Source organism: Diuraphis noxia, unplaced genomic scaffold, assembly GCF_037042655.1.
Source record: "Diuraphis noxia isolate RWA-SAM2 unplaced genomic scaffold, SU_Dnox_SAM2 contig0001, whole genome shotgun sequence".
NCBI classification, from domain to species: domain Eukaryota; kingdom Metazoa; phylum Arthropoda; class Insecta; order Hemiptera; family Aphididae; genus Diuraphis; species Diuraphis noxia.
In genome coordinates this window covers 85,489,603-85,511,030 of record NW_028301711.1, presented here as the reverse complement: position 1 = coordinate 85,511,030, position 21,428 = coordinate 85,489,603, and the positions used below count along the sequence as shown (strand labels likewise).

Genomic DNA, 21,428 nt, shown 5'->3' with positions numbered 1-21,428 from the left:
TAAATATAAAAAATGTAAAACAGTTCATACATAGGTATATAAATATAATGATATATAGGTATATATGATAAAAAAACAAAACATTTTAATATAAACAATACAGTTTTTCCTAGAAAAATTCACAAATCGAGAAATTAACAATGTACAAGATATTTTATGAACAATAATAGAATATATTCTAAAATATGTAAAATAGGACAAATATACTTTAATGTCCAAAATATGCTTTAATATGCAAAATATTTTTTCCTACAGCTCTGTGATAGATAAATCGTCCGCATTTTTCATCCTCGTAAAGCTGCATAAAGCAAATAAAAATATGTAAAAACCTAAATATCCACAATCTACTTATGTGTGTACCTTATATATAAATGCAGGGTGATTCGCCAAACATGCTCACTCCTTTTTTCTATAATAATGTAGTTATTTAAAATCTGATTTTTGGAATCTTTAAATATACTTGAAGAACATATTTTCAAATACTTGAGGTTTTTGTACAACTTAAGGAGTGTCCCGAGGCGATACAAACTTTTGTTTTTTAATTTTTTTAATTTAATCTTCTCCAAAAATTAAAATATGTCAATTTTTTTAATTACTGTGTTTTAATGTATCGTTTTTAGGATTTGAGGAATAATATTAAAAATGTGGGCTTTATAAAAAAAGGTCGATCTCAAGAAGAATTGACGACAAATTCAAATCTGTTTTCAGAATTCTTTTCGTTTATATCTCGATTATATCAATCGGTTGGACATAAAACACTCCATAATCCAATCCTGTTAGAGGATCTTATTACATAGGTTCTTAACCGGGGGTCCGTTGTCCGTAGATGGTTACTCAGGGGAACACGGGGTGGCTGTGAATTTTTTAAATAACCCAAAAATAAATTTGTTTTGATAGCGTTTTTAAGATAACAATAATTATGCCTTGCCCGCATACTGCCACTTGAGAATAACAATGTTTTTAAACATAAAATTTAGAATACGATAGTCTTATATCTTATATGTTATATAAACTATAAAGTTGTCGTAATCGTAAAATATTATATGATGGTAATATGGGAATACAATCTAACGAGCATTTCAATTAAACACGGAAACCTATTACTTCAGTTGACCCGTTCAGTACCGTATTTAGAAGGGGGTGTCCTGGGGTTACCAGTGTTGAATCCAGACAATTTTTCTGGGGGGGGGGGGGCTCATTTTTTTTTCGTTGGTGAATGATGATACACCATTTAAAGTATTATGAATTATATCCAGCGCGACGGTAGTGGCGCGAAGCTAAGTAAAAAAAAAGCGAAGCGGTCACTACCGTAGTATATTACACGAGCCAGAGTTTGCCCATTGAATGTGTGTAAATTTGCCCGTTTTCTTTAGCCAGGGCTACAGACCTAATGAATGAACGGATTGGTCTGTTTGTGGTATCAATAGATTGGGCATGATTTGTAGATTATACCTTTGTCATTTTCGAAAAAATTGGTTGAATAATAACGAATATATTAGCAAAAAAGTCAAGTATTTTTGAAGCAAAAAGATATTGTGCTTGACCGTTTTTAGTTATCTAGTTTCACGCAGCAGCGCACGACACCGTATTACCCCCTCTATTCCGTATACATATTCGTCGCGGTCGTACACTAGGCAGCGGTTGTGACTTGTGGACTTGCGGTTCCCGCCGTTGCCCGCGTCATAGGCTGTTAACTTGTATACACGAACTGTTGTTGTCTAGGTAGACAAAAGTAGTGCCAACATACGAACGTTAGGTGCTAAATACGTTGGTACATACTCGGGTTAATTTTAAAAATATATAATGATATACTATGATTCTATGGAAGTATGGTATATAGTATATAATTTTATAACTTTTCTATTTTATATGAAAACTGCTGAATGTGAAGAATATTAAAACTCTGTAATAAGATTTTCTAATTTAAATTTGTAGTCATTGTCTATATACTCTATATCAGTTTTAATTAGTTATGCCTTCTCCAAATTGTGTCGTTCATGGTTGTAAAAGTCGATTCGGCATTTCAAAACATCGGTTTCCAAAGAATGATGTACCACGTTTTATTTTATGGATCGAAAAATGTGGTAATCCAAAGTTGCTTAAAATGTCGTATGATCAAATTTACAAAACGTACCTTGTGTGTGATCTTCATTTTAACCCTTTGACGAGTAAATTATTTTTCATAGTTGTACATCCAGAGAGTGAATTGTTTTTACCAAAATACTGTAGTTTTTATCAAAGTAATGACGGAAATTTACGTCACAATCATTGTTACGCAAAAGAGTAAAGACGGATAAATACGTCCTGTTAATTTTTATCAAAAGAGTAAAGACGGAAATAGACGTCCTAAGAAAAATTATAACTCAAAGTGGAATGACATTAATTTCCGTGTAGTGTATGTGTAATGAAACTTTAAGTTATTAATAAATATATTAATTACCTGTACAATTTAGAAATAAAACACTATTTAAAATGTATTCCCAAATATAATATTTACTATATAGGTTTATAAAAGGAGACTTTAATATCATATAATGTGAGCAATCAAAATTTAAAATATTTGGGCAATACTGAGGTAACGTATTTTCATTGAAATTCCAAAGTCCCGAAAATAGTGTACCATCGTCTAATCGAATATTTTTATTTGGAATTTGTTTTTTTGTAGAATTTTCTGTTTTAAGTTTTTTAGTAGTAAGTGTCGGTTCTGGGCACGAAATTACAACATTTTGTTCAATATTTTGATGAACAGAATTAATATCAAAAGAACAGTTGTTACTATTGCTATTTAGTGTAGTAATCTTATTTGTATTAGTATTTGGTGTTGATGTGAGTGGATAATCTACATATTTACTGTCATCAAAAATAATTTCCATATTTTCTATGTCAAATGAATTTAGATTTAGGTCATTTGAAATAGAAATTTCTGGAGAACTTAAATATAAATATGGATCATCGGGATTAGAACAGTTATAATAGCCAATGCCTAATGTATTATCAACTATATCATTACTTGGTTTTTTATTAGAAACATTTTTTGGCGTAGAATTTACGTCAGAGTTAGAAACAGTAGTACTTAATATGTTATTATTAGATAATTTAGATACTAATTGTTTCCTAATTACTTGTGCCAAGTCTTCGACGTCCGATTCGTCAGAACTACTATCAAAATCACTCAGTTCGTCGGCTGATTCATCATTTGTTATGATTTCAGCTATTTGATCGCAAGTTAGTTTATTCATGTTAAATCTAATAAGTTAAGACAACCGACGACGAATTAAATAATATAAAATAGGCAACTATAATATATAACAGATTATGTATTTGTAAATCACTAAATTGTAACTGACTAATGTCTAACAGAGCACCCAAGTGAAACAATGATGGTAGGCACAATGCAGCATTCGATAATAATAAAATTAAATCAGTATTCAGTAATCACATGCATAGTAAACAACAACACCGCGTGTGTTTTGTTTTTTTATAGTGTGTGTCTTCACAATATTATGATTATTATTATTATTATTATTACAGATTGTACAGTATAGGCAACATATAAACAAAGATTCTATACGCTTTTTAAAATAATTTATATTTTAGTAAGCAACACTGATAAAAAGTGGGATTTTAGTTATCAATTTAGTCAAGATATGGTGCTAAATATTTCATGATAAGTATATTATTGTTAAGAGCCCTCCTGTAAATATTAAAAATCAAAGAAGTCGGAAACTCCAACATGACGGAAATATACGTCATTCCTCTATACAGCTACTTTATTGAATGACGGCAATTTCCGTCTATACTCGTCAAAGGGTTAAAGAAGAATGTCATAGTTATGGTACAAAGTTATTGAACCGTAATTCAATTCCTACATTGTCCTTACCGTTACCAGTTTGTGAGTAATTAATAGTGTGAAAACAATAATAAATTAATAAATACCTATTATATATATACATTATACCTATATAAGTCATAACTTTTGTGTATATTATATTATTATGCTGTTTGTATTAAACTTAATAACCTAGGTAGGTGTCTACCCATATGCACCTATCTAACTATTTCTTGTCTAAATGTTTAGTTTTAGAATTGTGTAAATAATTAACATGAATTTAGTGAACACCTACTGACAGTATAGTACTTACCATGTGTTTAACCATAAATGTAGTAAAATAAATCAACTAATTATTTAATTTATTAGTTTTTAATGTTTTTATAAACTAATTATTGTATCATTAGTAAGCATGGTTTGTAATTTAAATATATAATCATTTTATATAGGTATCTAGCATAAGTCATAACTTTATAAGTAACATATGTACTTTTAAATTAGTAGCTTTTGAATAAAATGTAGCTATATTTTATAATTGGTTTGTAATGTTTTATTGTATATTAGTTTTGAATATATTATAGTTTGCATAAATGTTTAGCTATGATAAACAAGCTGACAAATGAGATAAAAGCTGTATTTAATTGTTCATTAACCTGTGTCCTATTGACATTTAAATCTATACTAGTGATTGTGAGTACCTATTTAATAAGTTTATTACTAAATGTAAATTTTTTTGATTTATAATGACATTCAAATCCTTGATGTTGTGCAGTTCTTAGTTTTGTATATTGTTTTATAATTTGTTTATGTTAGTTACATATGTGTACCTATGTATATTTTTTTTTTACATTATAACCAATAATTAAAAAAATATATTTTTAAGTCACTGGTTCAATCTGCACTGTACCTGATGTCAACACTACTGTTGCATTTCATAAAACAATTTCATCTAATGTTGATACCATAGCTCAAACAAAAGGTTCTTTCAACTGTAGTTGTGAGTATTAAGCACTAAAGATTATTAATTATTATTATTATTTTTTTTTTACATTATAAATTTACAACCAATAAATATAAATCTATATATTTTAGGGTCTGGTTCAAATTCTGCTGACTGTGATGACATCACTTCTATAACATTGAACGAATCAATTCCACCTTATGTTGATAGAATGGTTAAAATAAACGGTTCTTTCGACAGTAGTTGTAAGTATAGTAAAATAAAAATTGATTTTTAAATAGATAGGTGTATGCATATTAACTAATTACATTTTTAGTTGTTTCTGATCTTGATGGAATAAATCCAATTGGAAATGTGTCACTTAATACAAACAGCAAAGAGAATTTCACGATTAATAAAAAGAAATCAAGAGCTAAGGGATATCTTAAACATATACAAGTCACGAGAAGTAAACATATGACGCCCAGAAAACAATATTTACATCAAGCTATTATTGATTTAAAAAACACATTGTCAGTAGTAAAGAAGAGGCACTTGAATATAAAACAAAGATTGAAAAAAGCCGACACATTTATTAATAAACACAATTTAATGATGAACAACCTAAATGATATAACGCAAAAGTTTTTTTAAAAATCAATTAAAGTCACAGAGTATAAGTCCTAGAGGAAGAAGATTTACCTTAGATGATAAACTATTTGCACTTTCTTTATATAAAAGTAGTGGTAAAGCATATAGGGTTATGTCTAAAATGTTTGCATTACCCTCGAGAAAAACTTTAACCGACTTATTACAAAAAATTCCGTTAGAACCTGGAATAAATAATCAAATAATAGAACACCTAAAATTAACAGTTAACAGTTTTAAAAACAATTTAGATAAAACCTGTATTTTATTATTCGATGAAATTTCTTTGGCTGCTGGAGTTCAGTATTCTGAGTGTGAAGATAAGGTTATTGGTATTGAAGATCTTGGAAATAATAATCGTAGACAAAAATTTGGTGACAAGGCGCTTACGTTTATGATTAGAGGTGTTAAACGTAAATACAAACAACCTATAGCATATTACTTTAATCAAAGTGGATCAAAAACACCTGACCTTGTGGTTGCACTCAAAGAAGTGATTTGTGCAGTACAATCAACTGGTTTGAACATTGTTGCTACTGTGTGTGACCAAGCTGCCACCAATGTTGCTGCTATTAATGTCCTTATGCGTGAGACTGTTGAAAATCATTTGAAAAATTTTACAGAAAAAAGGTCATTTGGGTTTGAAATCAATGGTAAAGAAATAGTCCCATTGTATGACTCACCTCATTTACTGAAAGGAATTCGAAACAACCTAATGAAAACAAATTTAACATACGTCAGTGAAAGTGAAGAAAAAACTGCAAGGTGGAAAGACGTGATCGACTTTTATGAAATCGACAAATGTTGACTAGATGTTGGTGAAAGGATGGCTCCAAAATTGACTGATGCGCACATTTACCCGGACAAGATACGAAAAATGAAGGTTTCCATAGCTAGTCAAGTTTTTAGTCAATGAGTGGGAAGTATAATGCTCATGCTATCAGAATGGTCAGGTTAGTTGTACTTGTAAAGTATTTTATAATATAGTGTGTTACTATTTAGTATATTTTACTAATTAGTAATGTACTATATTACATATTTTATTATTATTTTCATGTTACCTATGTTAATTAAATAATATTTATGTTACACAGCTGATAAAAGAGATAAGCTTGAAAACTCCAAATATACTGCAAAATTACTTCTTTTTGTTGACAAATTATTTGACAGTGTCAATGGAAGTTCGACTACTATGCAGCCTGGTAAAGAGTTGCGAAGCGCTGTAACATCTACATCACCCCATTGGACATTTTGGAAAGAATCATTGACAGTTTTAGAATCCATGAATTTTAAAACTAAAGTTCCACCAACCATCAAAAACTGGATTGCAACAATAAAAGGTTTTCAATATTTATGTAAAAAGTTATTAAATCAAGGTTTTAGGTTTATTACATTACGATCATTCAATCAAGATCCATTAGAGAATTTTTTTTGTCAAATTCGTAGCCATGGTTTGAGAAATATTAACCCAACATGCTACCATTTCCAAACTTCTTTTAAATCAGTGGCGACGCGAGGTAAAATTAATATGTGGGCGAAGTAGACTTAAGGAGGCCCTTTTTTAAAAAAATTTTTAATAAACATTTAAGTAACAATAGTTATTTAATAAATATTAAGATTTACAATTTTTTAAAACAATAAACTCTAATTATTAACCTTTTATTTGCAAAGTAGTCAATATAATTTTATTTATACATAATTATAAAATTAAATACATATTTTTTTAAATTAATAATACTGTTAGAAGTTTCATTTTTTTTTATTTACAAGAAATGGACTTTTCGGCTTTTTGCTTCACTAAATGTTTTAAGTATATCTTCGTAATTTAAATTATTTGCAATTTTCGTTTCAATGGACAAAACTGCTAATGCTGAGAGTCTTTCTTGTGTCATCGTATTTCGTAGGTAATTTTTAATTATTTTAAGCTTCGAAAAACTTCTCTCTGCTGAAGCTGTACTGACAGGAATAGTGAGCATAATTCTGACTGTTATATAAATATTTGGATATATTTCTTGTAAATTATTTTCTATTATGTATTTGATGAGTTGTTTTGCATCCTTAATAAAGTCTGGTAGACTTGAAATTATGAGTTGTAATTCTTCGTATAATTCAAATGATTGAATGTCGCTCTTTTCACCTTCTTGAAGAACTGTACCTAAATCACAACAATGCTTATAAAGATCTTGTTTGGAAATGGATCTTAAAATATTCATATCATAAATAAAACCAAAATATTCAAAGTATTCATTCAATGATTTAAATCTCCATTTAATGTCATGTATAATTCCATCAATCATGCTGTTAAAAAAGTCAACTCTAAACTTTTCTTCACCATTCTCTATAGGTTCATCAGTGTGTTCATAACTAAACATTTTTTTCTTCTTTGCTATTCTCTTGTTTTTAAAATTTAATTCTATTTCATAACTACTTTTTTCTATGAACTGGCGAGATTCTATAATACTTTTATTGAATCCTATATCACGATATTCTTGAATCCAATTGCAAAAATTATTTAAAGAATCAACAGCCATTTTTAAATTAATTTGAACTGATTGCCAGATTTTACTTATATTATTTACACGAAGTAAAATTTCATACCACACATGTATTGAAACAATAAATTCAAATGTTAACATTTCTTTTAAAATGGCTTCACAATCACATAGAGTTTCTGCGTCTACTATTTGCATTTTAAGTATATTTATACAATCAATGATATCGTCAAATATTATTACCTGTGATTCAGTTGTTACTTTGTTAGATAAACGTTGATAATATTCATTTTATATTATATATCTAAAATCAATAAGGAGCCCTTCTAAATATTAAGACATGTTTAAATACAGTTACTAAAAAAATGGTAATCTTATTTAAATTTAAAATATGAACATAAAGTTTGGGGGCCCAAACTAGCTGGGGGCCCAGTCGGCGATCGCGGACCTGCGGTCCGGGCCAGTCCGACCCTGTACATATTACATTTAAATTATGATCAAGTTAAATATTATATATGTTAGAATTTCTCCCAATACAGTTTGTTACACTTGAAAAATATTGTCTCAAATGGAATTGGATATTTACTTTTTTATGCTTCGACCATATACATATGTAAATGGTAAGTTTAACTGAGGTAGACTATGTAAAAATAACAGTAAAATACAATCGCACTCCTCCACTAAATTACTTTAATTAAAGTTTAAATATATCATCATACAATATAATCTTTTTTTTAATTATTATTATTAATTTAAGGCGTTCCTAGCTAGAATAGCTATCTAAGCCTACTTATATAAACAATTTTCACAATATAATCTAATATCATATAATTTACTTTATAATATATTAATATTACAAGTAGACAACTGCAGATATACCGCGGCGTCGCAGAGGTTACCCACGTAGCTCGTAGTAAAAGTATTACGTACTTTCAGATTCTGAGCGGGGCGATGAATATATTGATTTTACAATGATGTGTGTATGTTTTTTTTAATGTTTTTTTTTTGTGTGTCATCACGTTTTGGGGCAGTAAAAATGCTTCGATTTTCGACTTCAGTACCTCGTTAGATCAGAAAGTGATCTAGTTGGTACTAGGGGGGGAGGGTCAAAAGTAAACATTTTCAATATTTTTCTTAATAATCGGGATAAACAAACTAAAAATTAAGGGAAAAATGGGAATTTTGACGCACAGTCAGATTTCAACAAAATCGATTTTGATTTTTGATGTAACTTTAACAAAAATGACCATAGATACATGACATTTTCACCAAAGATTTATATAAGTATTTTATATACACTAGGGTGGTCCTTAATTTCACACTTTTGAATTTTCATTGCTGGACCCTCCCATTTTTTTTATTATCATATAAAAGTTATATGGAAGAAATTTGGTCATAACTACTCACCCCCTTCCCGTGCCCCAAGAGACTTAAATATAGGACAGAGGGTAGTTAAACGGTTTTTTACATTTTATTCGAAAACTATAAGGTTTATCATAAAAATGTATTGAACTTAAATTGTAGAAAAAATTAAGTTCTATAAAAAATGTATTTACAACATTTTTCGTAAATCTAATATTTCCCCCTAAAAATTAATTTCTTTTGGTTTTTTTGACAGAATTGAATTTTTTTTGCAATTGTTTCAATGTATAATATTAATAAAATGTATGTAATAATAAACCAATTAATTTAAGTTGTATTTCTAAGTAGTTTAATCTTCAAATGGTGTACTCAAAACTTGTCTTGTACATTTTTCATACGTTTTTCTATATTTTTGAATAACCTAAAATTAAATACATAATGCAATTAGTTGTATAAAATTACATTTATTATAGATAAAACTTTTTGTAACCCACTTGAAGTAAAAATTGTTTTTGGTTTTCATTTTTAGTGAATTTATCGTTGAAATCCTCCATAAGCTTTACTCCCCTTTCAGCTGTATCATTAACGATTTGTAACGAATCTATTGTTCTTTTTGCAGACTGGTATGCAAAATTATCATTCCACGTAGTTGGGTTCATTTTCAGGTACTCCGAAGAAATTCCGAATCTTTTAAATATTTTATATGACTTATAACTTAACAAATTCACAGGTAGTTCTTTATTTAAAAATTCGTCCACGTCTTCTAACTTCAAACATAATTTTTTTGGTCCTGATAAAAATTCGTCTTCCAATCCTGGTGTTAATTCTATTTGTTCTTGGTACTTCAACAATTTGTCAGCCATTTTTTTTCTGACATCAAATGAAATCCTTTCATCAAATATAGCAAATACGGCACATTCTTCATTTAGGTACCATAAATGATTTAAAAATTTTGACAAACACGCATCTGCAATTTTTTTATCATCACTTTTATATTCGTTTAAAGTTCGTATAAAATGTATATCGTTAAATGGTGCTTCGCTAACATTTGTAACTGTAAACCAATATTTAATATAATTTTTAACAATAAATGCACTAATTCGCACTATAGCATTTTCTTCATTTTTTTTAATTTGTAATTCAGTTCGTAGTAAAAATATTTTCAGACAGTAAATACATTTTGCCATCCACCTTGCCTGATGACATGCACCCGGTCGACGAATTTTCATGCCACCAGGTGGAGTTTCTCCAAGTATAATAATAACTAGTTCAATTAATTCTTTGTAATCGTCTCTAGGATGGTCTTCGGTAATTTTTTTTAAACAAAATGAAACAATTTCTTCACGTATTGGGGAAATTATTTTTTCAAAATTTTTATTTGTATTCCAAACTAATATTTTTGTTTTATCAATTTTATTCCATGAATTTTGAAAGCGTTTAAAGATTGGTATGATTGGTCCAGACGATACGTATAATTTCGCCTCGTTAAATGCAGCCTGGATAATCAACTCCGAAACGTGATGCCTACAAGCAAAATAAATAATGTCTCTGTTCAATTTCTGCTCCAAAAGTGTAGATGCCCCATTTAGTCTGCCGGTATTTGATGCAGTAGTGTCAAATACAAAACCTTGTACCTTATCAAGCAAAGACCATTTTTCTAAAGAATCATATACAGCTGATGATATTTCACTTCCTGTTCCTGATGGGATTTCTGGAACTCCAAGAAGTTGTTCTCCATTTGGCGTTGAGACAATTACTGGAAGACGATCAACTTTTTCTTGATTAGTTAAGCCAGGAAGTAATTTTGTATCCCAATGTACAATAACAAAATCTACATTTAAGCTAACAAAATCTGAACGAACTTTTTCTGCAATTTCTTTTCGAATACTTTCTCTGCTATTTCTAATAGATGTTCTATTAATAATATAATTAGCCGGATTTAAAGAAAGACTTTCTATACATGCTGTTAATAAATGTACTGCGTCTCTATCACTGACCTTACACTTGTCTAAAGCTGCGGAAAGCCTAGATGTCATGATTGATTTGGTTGCTCTTTGTACTCCAGATGAACCCGGTATATATTCAATTTCTTCATATTCTGAATGTAAACTACATTCTGGGTCTTCCTCTTCCTCGGAACTAGTGAATGCCGGTGTTTCAACTATAATATAATAATAAAATAATGTATAATATGATCAATAAATGAAAAGCTACAATAGGTAGTTGAATGTTTTTCAGTATTAAAATTTTAATAATTACCTAGTTCAATATTTGAAAGTTCAGCTTCATATTTTCGTCGTTTTGTTGCCTCTTTATTTTTTCTAATAATTTGTCTTTTTTCTTTTTTCATAAGTTGCATATCAACTCCTAGCAAACAACCTGGACGACCTGGCATTCTTTGTGAACGTAAAAATTCTTTATCAATTTCGATTTTCATAATGTCAAATGCATTTGCATGTGCTATGTCAAATAAGCTGTCTAATTGTTTTTCAAACTCTTTAATCTGAGATTTGTATGTTTCACTTTTCCGTTCTTTATGTTTATCGAGAGTTCGCCATAATTCATACGACTTTTTTAATTTCTTCATACAATCTGCTCGATCTTTAATTGGAATTCGTGCTTTTTTCCAGAATATGATACATTCGTCAATAGCTAAATATGCACTTTCTGACAAATTCATTTTCACTATTCGCATATTAAAAAATAAAACTTTCATACAGTCTCTTAGTGTAGGTAGTTTACTGCCGAGAATTTGATTATCCATTGATCCAATCAAATATATTGTCTTTCGTGGCATTTTTAACAAACGTCGAAAATTTTAATAAATACAAAAAAACAATTTAAAAACTTAACTTTAAATAGAAACAATAAATTAATATCATTAATATCATACACAATACACATTACATGACGTTACGACGATCACGGGTTGACTAACAGAAAATATTCACAAATTCTATGGAAACTATTTAAAGATAAATCGCAATATATAATAATTGATAAGATAACTGAGTTATTGGACTCAATAAAATAGGTATTAACTAAATGGTATATACAATATTCCCATGTTAATATAAATGTCGATAATAATTTTATCAGACCAAATTTCATCTGCAGTTACTATCTATGAAATGATGTATATATAAATTTAATAATAATAAATAATAATATATAATTAATTACAAAAGGTGGTGTATTTTCCCAAATAAATCAAATATTTTATATTTTATTATTTATTATATAGTATAATAGATTTACGAAAAATGTTGTAAATACATTTTTTATAGAACTTAATTTGTTCTACAATTTAAGTTCAATACATTTTTATGATAAATCTTATAGTTTTCGAATAAAATGTAAAAAACCGTTTAACTACCCTCTGTCCTATATTTAAGTCTCTTGGGGCACGGGAAGGGGGTGAGTAGTTATGCCCAAATTTCTTCCATATAAATTTTATATGATAATAAAAAAAATGGGAGGGTCCAGCAATAAAAACAATAATATTTTTTTTTATCTTCTATAACTAAGGACCACCCTAATATACACCATACAGTAGTGTGTTTTGGTAGGTTCTGGGCCCCCCGCAAATCCGGCGAATCCGGCTACCCCGCCCGCCCTATGGTTCGAGCTATCGCGACCGTGCTCGGCCGTGCCCCCTCCCCTCTCATCAATGTCATGCCCTACCCATCCCCCTCCCATCTATACTTATCACATACCCCCCCATCCCGAAAAAAAAAATATATTTTGAATAATTTTGAGATAAGTAAATTAAATAATATACTCTCCCCTATCATCAATCACATACCATACCCTGCCCATCCCCCTACCATCCATGCTCAGCCATACCCCCCCCCCCCCACCAATCCATGCCTATAACTTACATACCCCCCCCTCTTATCTATTCCTATCATATACATACCCCTCTATTTATGTATATACCTTCCTCACCACCCTGTTCTATATAGTAGAAATTATATATTATATATATTCAAATATAATACATTGAGATATTGTATACGACTACCAGCGGATGAAAGTATTGGAAATGTTATTAAGAAAGTCTTCCACTTTTAATTATCCTTTAATAAATTCTGAAGTGTTAATAGCCTTCGATAATATTATAAACAATCAAATCTAATTTAAATGATATTCAATTATCTTATTTCGATAGTAATATACATTTAAGTATAAGATTATATGTATTTCAATATAAATAATATTTATACATATTTAATACATATTATGTAGAGTGGTGTTTATATAACATTACCAATACCAATAATATAATTAGCTACTATATTTTTTCTATTAGCCTAGAAATTTCACATTCAAACAAAACTCATTAGAAAAATTACATTATTTTATTTATATTAACATGATAGATCAAGTTTTCTAATATCTTAACTGTAGATATCAATATGTTATGATAAACCTATTATGAAAAATAGATATACCATATACTTTAACACTATGTAACGAGGTCAGATAAATCATATATAAGAGGGCTGATTTCCTATCATATACATACAACCTCCTCCTAAAAATCCTCTTCCATTCTCCTATCAATATACGGTCTTACGCTTACCTCGTCCAATCCATAAATAGTCTTACCCCTCTTATTCATGTTTATTATAGAAAATAAACTATATTATTATACATACCCATACTCTACAATCTACCTATACCTATCTGATTGATCATATACTTCGCGATCGAGTTCACGTGTAAAGAAATAATATCGAGTATTATTCATATTTAATTAAATAATATTGAGTATAATATCTATTATGTAAATTCGAATATAATATTATATTAGTATAATTTATATTGATATTTTATTATGAAAGTGTATCACTGTTGGAGGGGTAATAGCTATCGATAATATATTATAAACGATGGATTCTAATTTAAATATTAAATAATCGATTTTCTTCTCCCAAAAATAATATATACCTACATAGGAGAAAAATTATATTTAACTATCATATAAATATATTACACTTTTAATTTTAATGATATGTGAAATATCTCTCTATAATGTAATGATTAAGCATTATGTAGGTATATGTTACTATAGGTATCACACATTGATATATTATATACAACTAGTTGGAATAAAACTCTTGAAAATGTTATTACAGACTGTGAAAAATTGTTTTTACTTATATAATTATCCTTTAATAACTAACAAAGTTTTAATAATCAGCAATAATATTATAAAACAATCGAATCTAATTTAAATGATGTTCGATTATCTTCTATCGAAAGTAATATGTTCTTAAGTGAAAAATTATATTTAATTATCAGTTAAATATATTACATTTAAATAATATACTGTTCATGAGTATCAAAAATTAAATATATTATTATGAGATGTGAAAGTTTAGTTACACTTTCAATTAATCTTTAATGTCTGTTGAAATGTTAACAGTTTAAACGTTATTATATCTATAATATTCATATTTAAATTAATAACATTATCTTATAATTATAGCTACTATTATAATATTTCTAGAGCTCTCTATTTCACGTGTACACGCGGTCACGTATTTACGTGAAATTAACATCCGAATATATAAAACCGTGTATTTAAAAAATCCGTGTACACGTGTAATTATTCACGTGTACACGAATATTCACGTATTCACGTATACACGTAATCACGTATCTTAGTGTTCTAATACATACGTACTTTATTATTAGCCATGCAATTTACTTATAAAGATATACAAAATCTATAGAGACAATTTAACAAAAGCATTTTGTATATTTAAAACAACGATTTTCAAACAAACTAAAAACAAAAATAATGTAGAATGATTAATTAAATTAAACATGCAAATAAGAATGATTTCAAACTTGAATAATTCAATGAATTTCTTAATTGTTACAAAATAATTCGATTTATCACAAGATTAAGGATTAATTATAATAGTATATATTGATAAATTATAGAAAATGTATTCATAATAATGACGAAATTTTTATGAATATAAAAAAATAACAGTTTATAAATAATTAAGTATGACAATAATATAAATACCTAATAATAATATTATGGTATTAAATTTCGATTTTGGTATAAGAAAACCAATAAATTAACATGTTTTGTTAATAATGATGTTCTTTTTGAATTTACCACGTTACCAGCTGTGGAAAAATGATGTAGCGGGTATTGATAAATATTTTTTTACCAGTATTCCGATTTTTGGATATTTATCTTCTCTAGATTTCCACCAATCAAATGGATTCAAATCGAACTTTAATTGAGGTTCAGCTAAATAATTTTGAAACTCGGTCGTTAAATCGTTGACTTCAGTAGAGGTGGCTACACACGTAACTGCAAGCTTGTCAATCATGCAGATACAATTTTTTTGTACAAGTATGCATAATTTTCCTTTGTCACCACACGGCACAAGCATGCTTGAAAAGCAAGATCAGTTGTAAACATGTCGAGTTCGGACGATGACGCTCTCGCTCTAGCTGCTTTTGCTATAATTTTAAAAAAGAACACTATGTCACAACATTAGTTTAAAATTGAGATATAATAAATAATTTTAAGGAAGAATTATCTATAGGTTATACTTATACCCAATATTATATTATAATTTATAGTGTAGTTTTTATTATAATAAATAATAAATATTTCTATACTTCTTTTATAAAATCTTTATTCATTTATAGGTATAACATATTAGTAATTACATAACATGATTAATCATAGCTTATTAATTTTAAAATATGTAATACAACAAATATTTAGGCTATTAAATCAAATGTTTGCTTAAAACTGTACTTTTTTCTGAAAATATTTTTAGTATATCTTCATGGTTAATACTTTTAGAAATATCTTTCTCACAACTTATGATCATCAAATCTTCTAACCTATCTTGAGATATTGTGGTCCGAAGTCTATTTTTTATTATTTTTAGTTTGGAAAAGCTGCGTTCCGTTGATGCGCTTGCAACTGGTAAAGTCAAAATAATTTTTAAAGCAGTATCTATCAAAGGAAATATAGTAGCTAATTGATTGACTTGAAATATTTTATATACAGTCTTTATGCTATCAACATTTGTAACTTTTTTTCTAGATGGAAGCAATTCTTCTTTTCCCTTGTTTTGAATTACTTCTACTTTTTCTTCTTCTTCATCATCATCTTCTTCTTCTTCGCTATTTTCTTCTTCTTCACATTCTAATACCAAACTGCTATTTATTTCAGAGTGAAGGTAAATAGGTAATTGTACAGTTTCTTCAAATTAACTATAAATATTGCAAAACTGTTTGTACTCATTTCTTAAATTATCCTGATTCAAAAAATTGGAATAAATATTACAAAAAATTAGAAAGCTATCTTCAGGTAAAGAATCTGGATTTTCTTTAATTTCATCTATCCTTTTTTTTGTAAGCAATGATATATCTTTATAGATTCCAATCATTTCTGTGTTAAAATATTCTGTTATATTAATTATTAAAACATCTAGACACCTAAAAAATGTTTCAACTTTAAATTTCTGTACAGGGCAAACTATAGAGCAATCATTTGATTTTTCACCAGGCATTTTTTTTTTTCTATGGATACGTTTATCTTGTAGATCTGAAAAAATGAATTCTTCTTTGTCAGAAATGAAGTCATTAACCTTGGTCATTAAACTTTCAAATACTCCATCCTTTTGTCGAAGATTATTAATTTTTAACTGTGCATTAGAAATACTATGGATGGCTGCAAAAAGATCTAAATCTGAAGATTGTAATATGGTATTTAATGGTGATAAGACATCAAATACTGTTTTAAAACTTATTGCTGTCATAATAAATCTTTTGGAGAGCAGATAATTTAATAGACAACCAGCCAAATGACCAACACTATGATCATTTCTACCTTCAGTGTCTCTAGTTTGTTCAAGTGTATAAATTACAGAATCAAAAGTATCCAAAACAGCTTGCAAAGCATAATCTTGTGACATCCATCTTGTGGTTGATACACGTTTAAGTCTTCGTTTTTGTCCAGTATTTGAATATTTACTTTGAAAATCTTCGTAAACTGCAACTCTTTTTTTGCTACCAGTAATAAAACTGTAAACATGTTCAAGATTTCCAAATAAATCAATGGCATCATTATTACAACTCACTGCTTTACCCACGACCAAGTTAAGGCGATGTGCAGAACACCAAATAAATGTAGCTGTTGGACATTTATTTCTAACTAAATTTTGTAAGCCATTTGTTTCCCCTCTCATATTCTGAGCTCCATCATATGATTGCCCTACCAAAAATTTAGTCCAATCAACACTTAATTTAGAACATACTTCTTCAAATATTTTAAATAATTGAGCTCCTGTAGTGATAGCTGAATATTTTAAAGCTAAAAGTCGTTCAAAAATATCACCATTGTTGTCAATGTACCTAATGATGAAAGAAATTTGTTCTCTTCGAGAAAGGTCAAAGGTTGAATCCACAGAAATACTAAAAAATTTTGATATACTCAAGTCTTTTTGAATAACAAATTTTATGTTTAGTGCAATTGAAGAGATTAATTGATTTTGTCTCAATTTTGATAAATAATTAATTTCTGGTTTTTTGGTAGAAGTCTGTAATTTTTCAATATAAGTAGATAAACATGGTGAATATTTTGACATTACTCGAGCTAAATTTATAAAATTTCCTTGGTTAATTGTTATCTTTTTAAAACTTTCTCGATGACCACGAAATGCGAGGTTATTTTCTGACAAAAAAAGTGCTATATCGATTAAACATCTTACGATTTCCCTATTAGTAGCTTTTTCTTGATTGAGTTTTTCCCGTAGAAGGGGAATAACTGGCAATGAACTTTTCCTTAGTTTAAATTTTAGTGAAGCCTCTATATGACAATCTGAACATTCATGATGTTGGATACTAGATATTGCCCTGGTCCATGTTTTAAATCCAATTTTTGTCCAAGATTGTTTTGAATTTTTACCAAATATTATGCAATGTAAGCAAAATGCACTATCATTTTTAATAGAATAGCATAACCAATCTCTTCGTACTTTAATGTTCCCTGGAAGACTTTTCCAGTACCAGGCTGATTGAAAACTTCTACCATATTTATCCTTGAGAAATGACTGATTCTGTGGCCAGTCAGATTCAGTAGGTTGCATTGGACCTTTCTTAATGAGAAACTCAATAATTTCTTGTGGAAGACTTGGCAGCATACAAAAAGTACTAGGATCATTTGCGAGTACATCCAAATTATCAGTAATATCATTATTGTCACTAAGGTCTGTATTCTCAGTGATCAATGTTTTTTCACTTGAACCTAATTAGTAATTACAATTAAAAATATTAATATAATATATTAAAACTAATTTTCCAAAATTAAGGAAAAAAGAATAATGCAAATTATTAATTAATATAAACATGCATTAATCAAATAAATTATTATTATTTTATATTATTACCTGATATTGTTGCTGAATTTGTAATTAGTTCATCTGTTCCAACAATTTCATTACTTTGCAACACATTTACAATTTGTTCTATTAACAAAAAGAAATTTAAAAAAACAATCTATAATCTATGTATTGTATATAATAATTCTATAATCTTCTATAATAATTCTAGTATAGATAGGTATAAATATAGGTATTTATAAATTAAAATAAAATAAAATAGCAAATCTATATAATAGATAGGTTAATAGTTATTACTAAATACAAAATTAGTTAGTCTACCTACATTAAATTAACACAATATGGTAATGTATTTAAATGTAAAATACTAAAATCCTATAAACTAGTAAATAACATTTTTTAATTATTGTAAGTAGGTACTTTTAAATAAGTAATATTATTATAGCAATAGCAAATTTAGATAATTTTTTGAATGTTAAAGAAAAAAGGAAATTGTAATATTGAATCAATACTGCTTTAGCGCTTTAAATTTCTGATTTTTTTTATGTAATATGGGTAGGTACATACCTTTATTTTGCAAACATAAGTTTATCTTAATATCTTTTTGAAATTCAAATTCACCCATAGATTCATTATTAACTGGCATATTTTGGCCTTCAATTAAATCATCATTCCCATCAAAAACAGCTGAAAATATGTGTTAGATTAAAACTAGTTCTAGTTGTGTATTCAACTACTAACAAGGATACTAATCATCAAAATGTTATGAGTTAATATAGATACACTAGACACAGTTAAATATTTAAAACAATATAAATACTTAAAACAGTTGTATTATAATATGGAATATGGATAGGTTACATACTTTTATTTTGCAAACATGAGTTTATCTCAGTATGAGTATCCTTTTGAAATTCACATTCAACCAAACATTCAATATTAACTGGTATACTTTGATCTTCATTTAAATCATTATTCACATCAACAAGAGCTAAAAACATTATTCATTTAAAACTAATTGTATATCCAATAAGGAAATCATACCCAGCTCTAATTCTATATCCCAAATTAACAGTAGTGGGATAAAGTAATGTGATATCTAATAAGACAATAGGTGTGTTATAGTATAATAATGAATAATAGTAGGTACTAGGTAGTATTGGATAGCCAATAGGCAACAAGTATACTTTAGTACTTAACTAATAACTAGTAATTTATTATTTCACCTATTATTATTAATTATTATACTTATTTATTAATATAAAATTATTTATTTAATGTATGTATTTTTATTTTCAAACAAGATAAAACATTAAATTAAGTAGATACTTACTATCTTTTGCATCAGTAATTTGGTGAATTAATTTGCTTTTTTTGTTCTTGTTTCCAGAAAAAAACGATTTTATATCATGTGAGTTATGGCGTTTGTCCGGCATCATGCGGCAAATGTATTATAGTATATCAAAATTTTGGAACATTCTTAAAAAATAACCATAACCCCTACAGCTATAAAAAATACGTCCCTGTAAAGTGTAGGTAGTCTGCTATCCTGTGAATACGTTTTTAGGGATAACATTTGAACTGGTTAGCGTTGAGGAGATGATTACCGCTGAGAGACCAAATTGCTGGCATCATGCGGCAACTGTATGCTAAAACATAGCTTTGCAAAATTATATAAAAATACCTCCTCTTTCCAAGCACGTAATTTTTATAGCTGTAGTGTGGATGGTTATTTTTATCCGCGTATATTCTAGATGGCAAAATCATTGGGATGCTATTCCTCCTACCAACAAGCATATCACTGGATTTGTTAGGGTCTCTAATATGCTGGGGATGCATTTTGGATACTTTCAATTTGCATAAAGTTGTGGTGGGGGCGAGTTGTCCAGAAAATAATACTTTGTCCAGGATTACTACAGTAAAATACCAAGTTTAGCGACCACTACTTTTCAATTTAATTTCAGCTTCGAAATACATATTTATTATATTTTTAGTTATAGACCAATCGAATATTGGACAAAAAGAATATGAAGAACAATATACAGAAGACTTGTATGCACATTGGCTGACGATACGTTGCCCATTCTGTATTCAAAAATTTATATATGAATTTACATTACTCTTTCATATTTTTAATGATCATTGTACCGATCATTGCCCATCAATTAGAGTACGCCGTCGAGAAGTAAACATTGCATTAAATTCTTACATTAAAAAAATGGCAATTTTGCAAATGCTGTCTATAATTATATTATAATTATTCATTTATTTATATAAAATCAATTTTATTTTAAAAGGATTTAGTAATGATGGTTGCATCCGCAATACAAAGATTCAGTGTAGGAGGGGCAACTACAAGTGAATGTTTATTGAATTATATATGCAGCTATGGGGCACATATTAATTCAGAAGAACTGAATGCATTTTTGATCGATAACGTGGGCGCCATACAATTCTTTGCAAATTCCCAATGTAATGTATGTAACAATTTTACTTACACAATAATATAATTACACAAAAGACACTTATACAATTATAAAATCACACAAAAGACAACTTATACAATAATTAATTATAGGTTCTATCGAGATATACCTACCGACATTCATAAAGTTGTTGAGTACATACAAGTAAACAATCTGGAAAATGAAATTATTGAGGCAAATCCTGATACAATTAAAAATATTGCAACAAATTACGTTTCCGAAAAATTTAATAAAAAATTAGGGGAAAAAAAATAGCGTCAAATCGAAAAAAGACATATGAAA

General features: G+C 28.3%; 2 protein-coding genes across 2 annotated transcripts; both read right to left on the bottom strand.

Annotated features, from left to right (window-relative positions):
• Positions 1-7,175: 7,175 nt before the first annotated feature.
• LOC149062253 (zinc finger MYM-type protein 1-like) lies at positions 7,176-7,789 on the bottom strand. The gene has a single exon (XM_089215266.1). It carries the CDS (start codon positions 7,787-7,789, stop codon positions 7,181-7,183), a length of 609 nt encoding a protein of 202 aa, XP_089071392.1. The 3' UTR covers positions 7,176-7,180.
• A 1,425-nt stretch (positions 7,790-9,214) lies between these two features.
• Positions 9,215-12,532, bottom strand: LOC149062252 (uncharacterized). The gene is made up of 3 exons (XM_089217385.1): positions 11,531-12,532; positions 9,766-11,432; positions 9,215-9,692 (listed from the first exon to the last, which is right to left on the bottom strand). Exons 1-3 carry the CDS (start codon positions 12,066-12,068, stop codon positions 9,621-9,623), a joined length of 2,277 nt encoding a protein of 758 aa, XP_089073511.1. The 5' UTR covers positions 12,069-12,532; the 3' UTR covers positions 9,215-9,620.
• Positions 12,533-21,428: the final 8,896 nt, after the last annotated feature.

Coding starts and splice junctions, on each gene's coding strand:
- LOC149062252 (XM_089217385.1), bottom strand. CDS start 12,068: ATGCCACGAAAGACAATATATTTGATTGGATCAATGGATAATCAAATT. Junction 11,433..11,530: donor ACTTTCAAATATTGAACTAG/GTAATTATTAAA, acceptor ATTATATTATAG/TTGAAACACCGGCATTCACT. Junction 9,693..9,765: donor AAAAACAATTTTTACTTCAA/GTGGGTTACAAA, acceptor ATTTAATTTTAG/GTTATTCAAAAATATAGAAA.
- LOC149062253 (XM_089215266.1), bottom strand. CDS start 7,789: ATGTTTAGTTATGAACACACTGATGAACCTATAGAGAATGGTGAAGAA.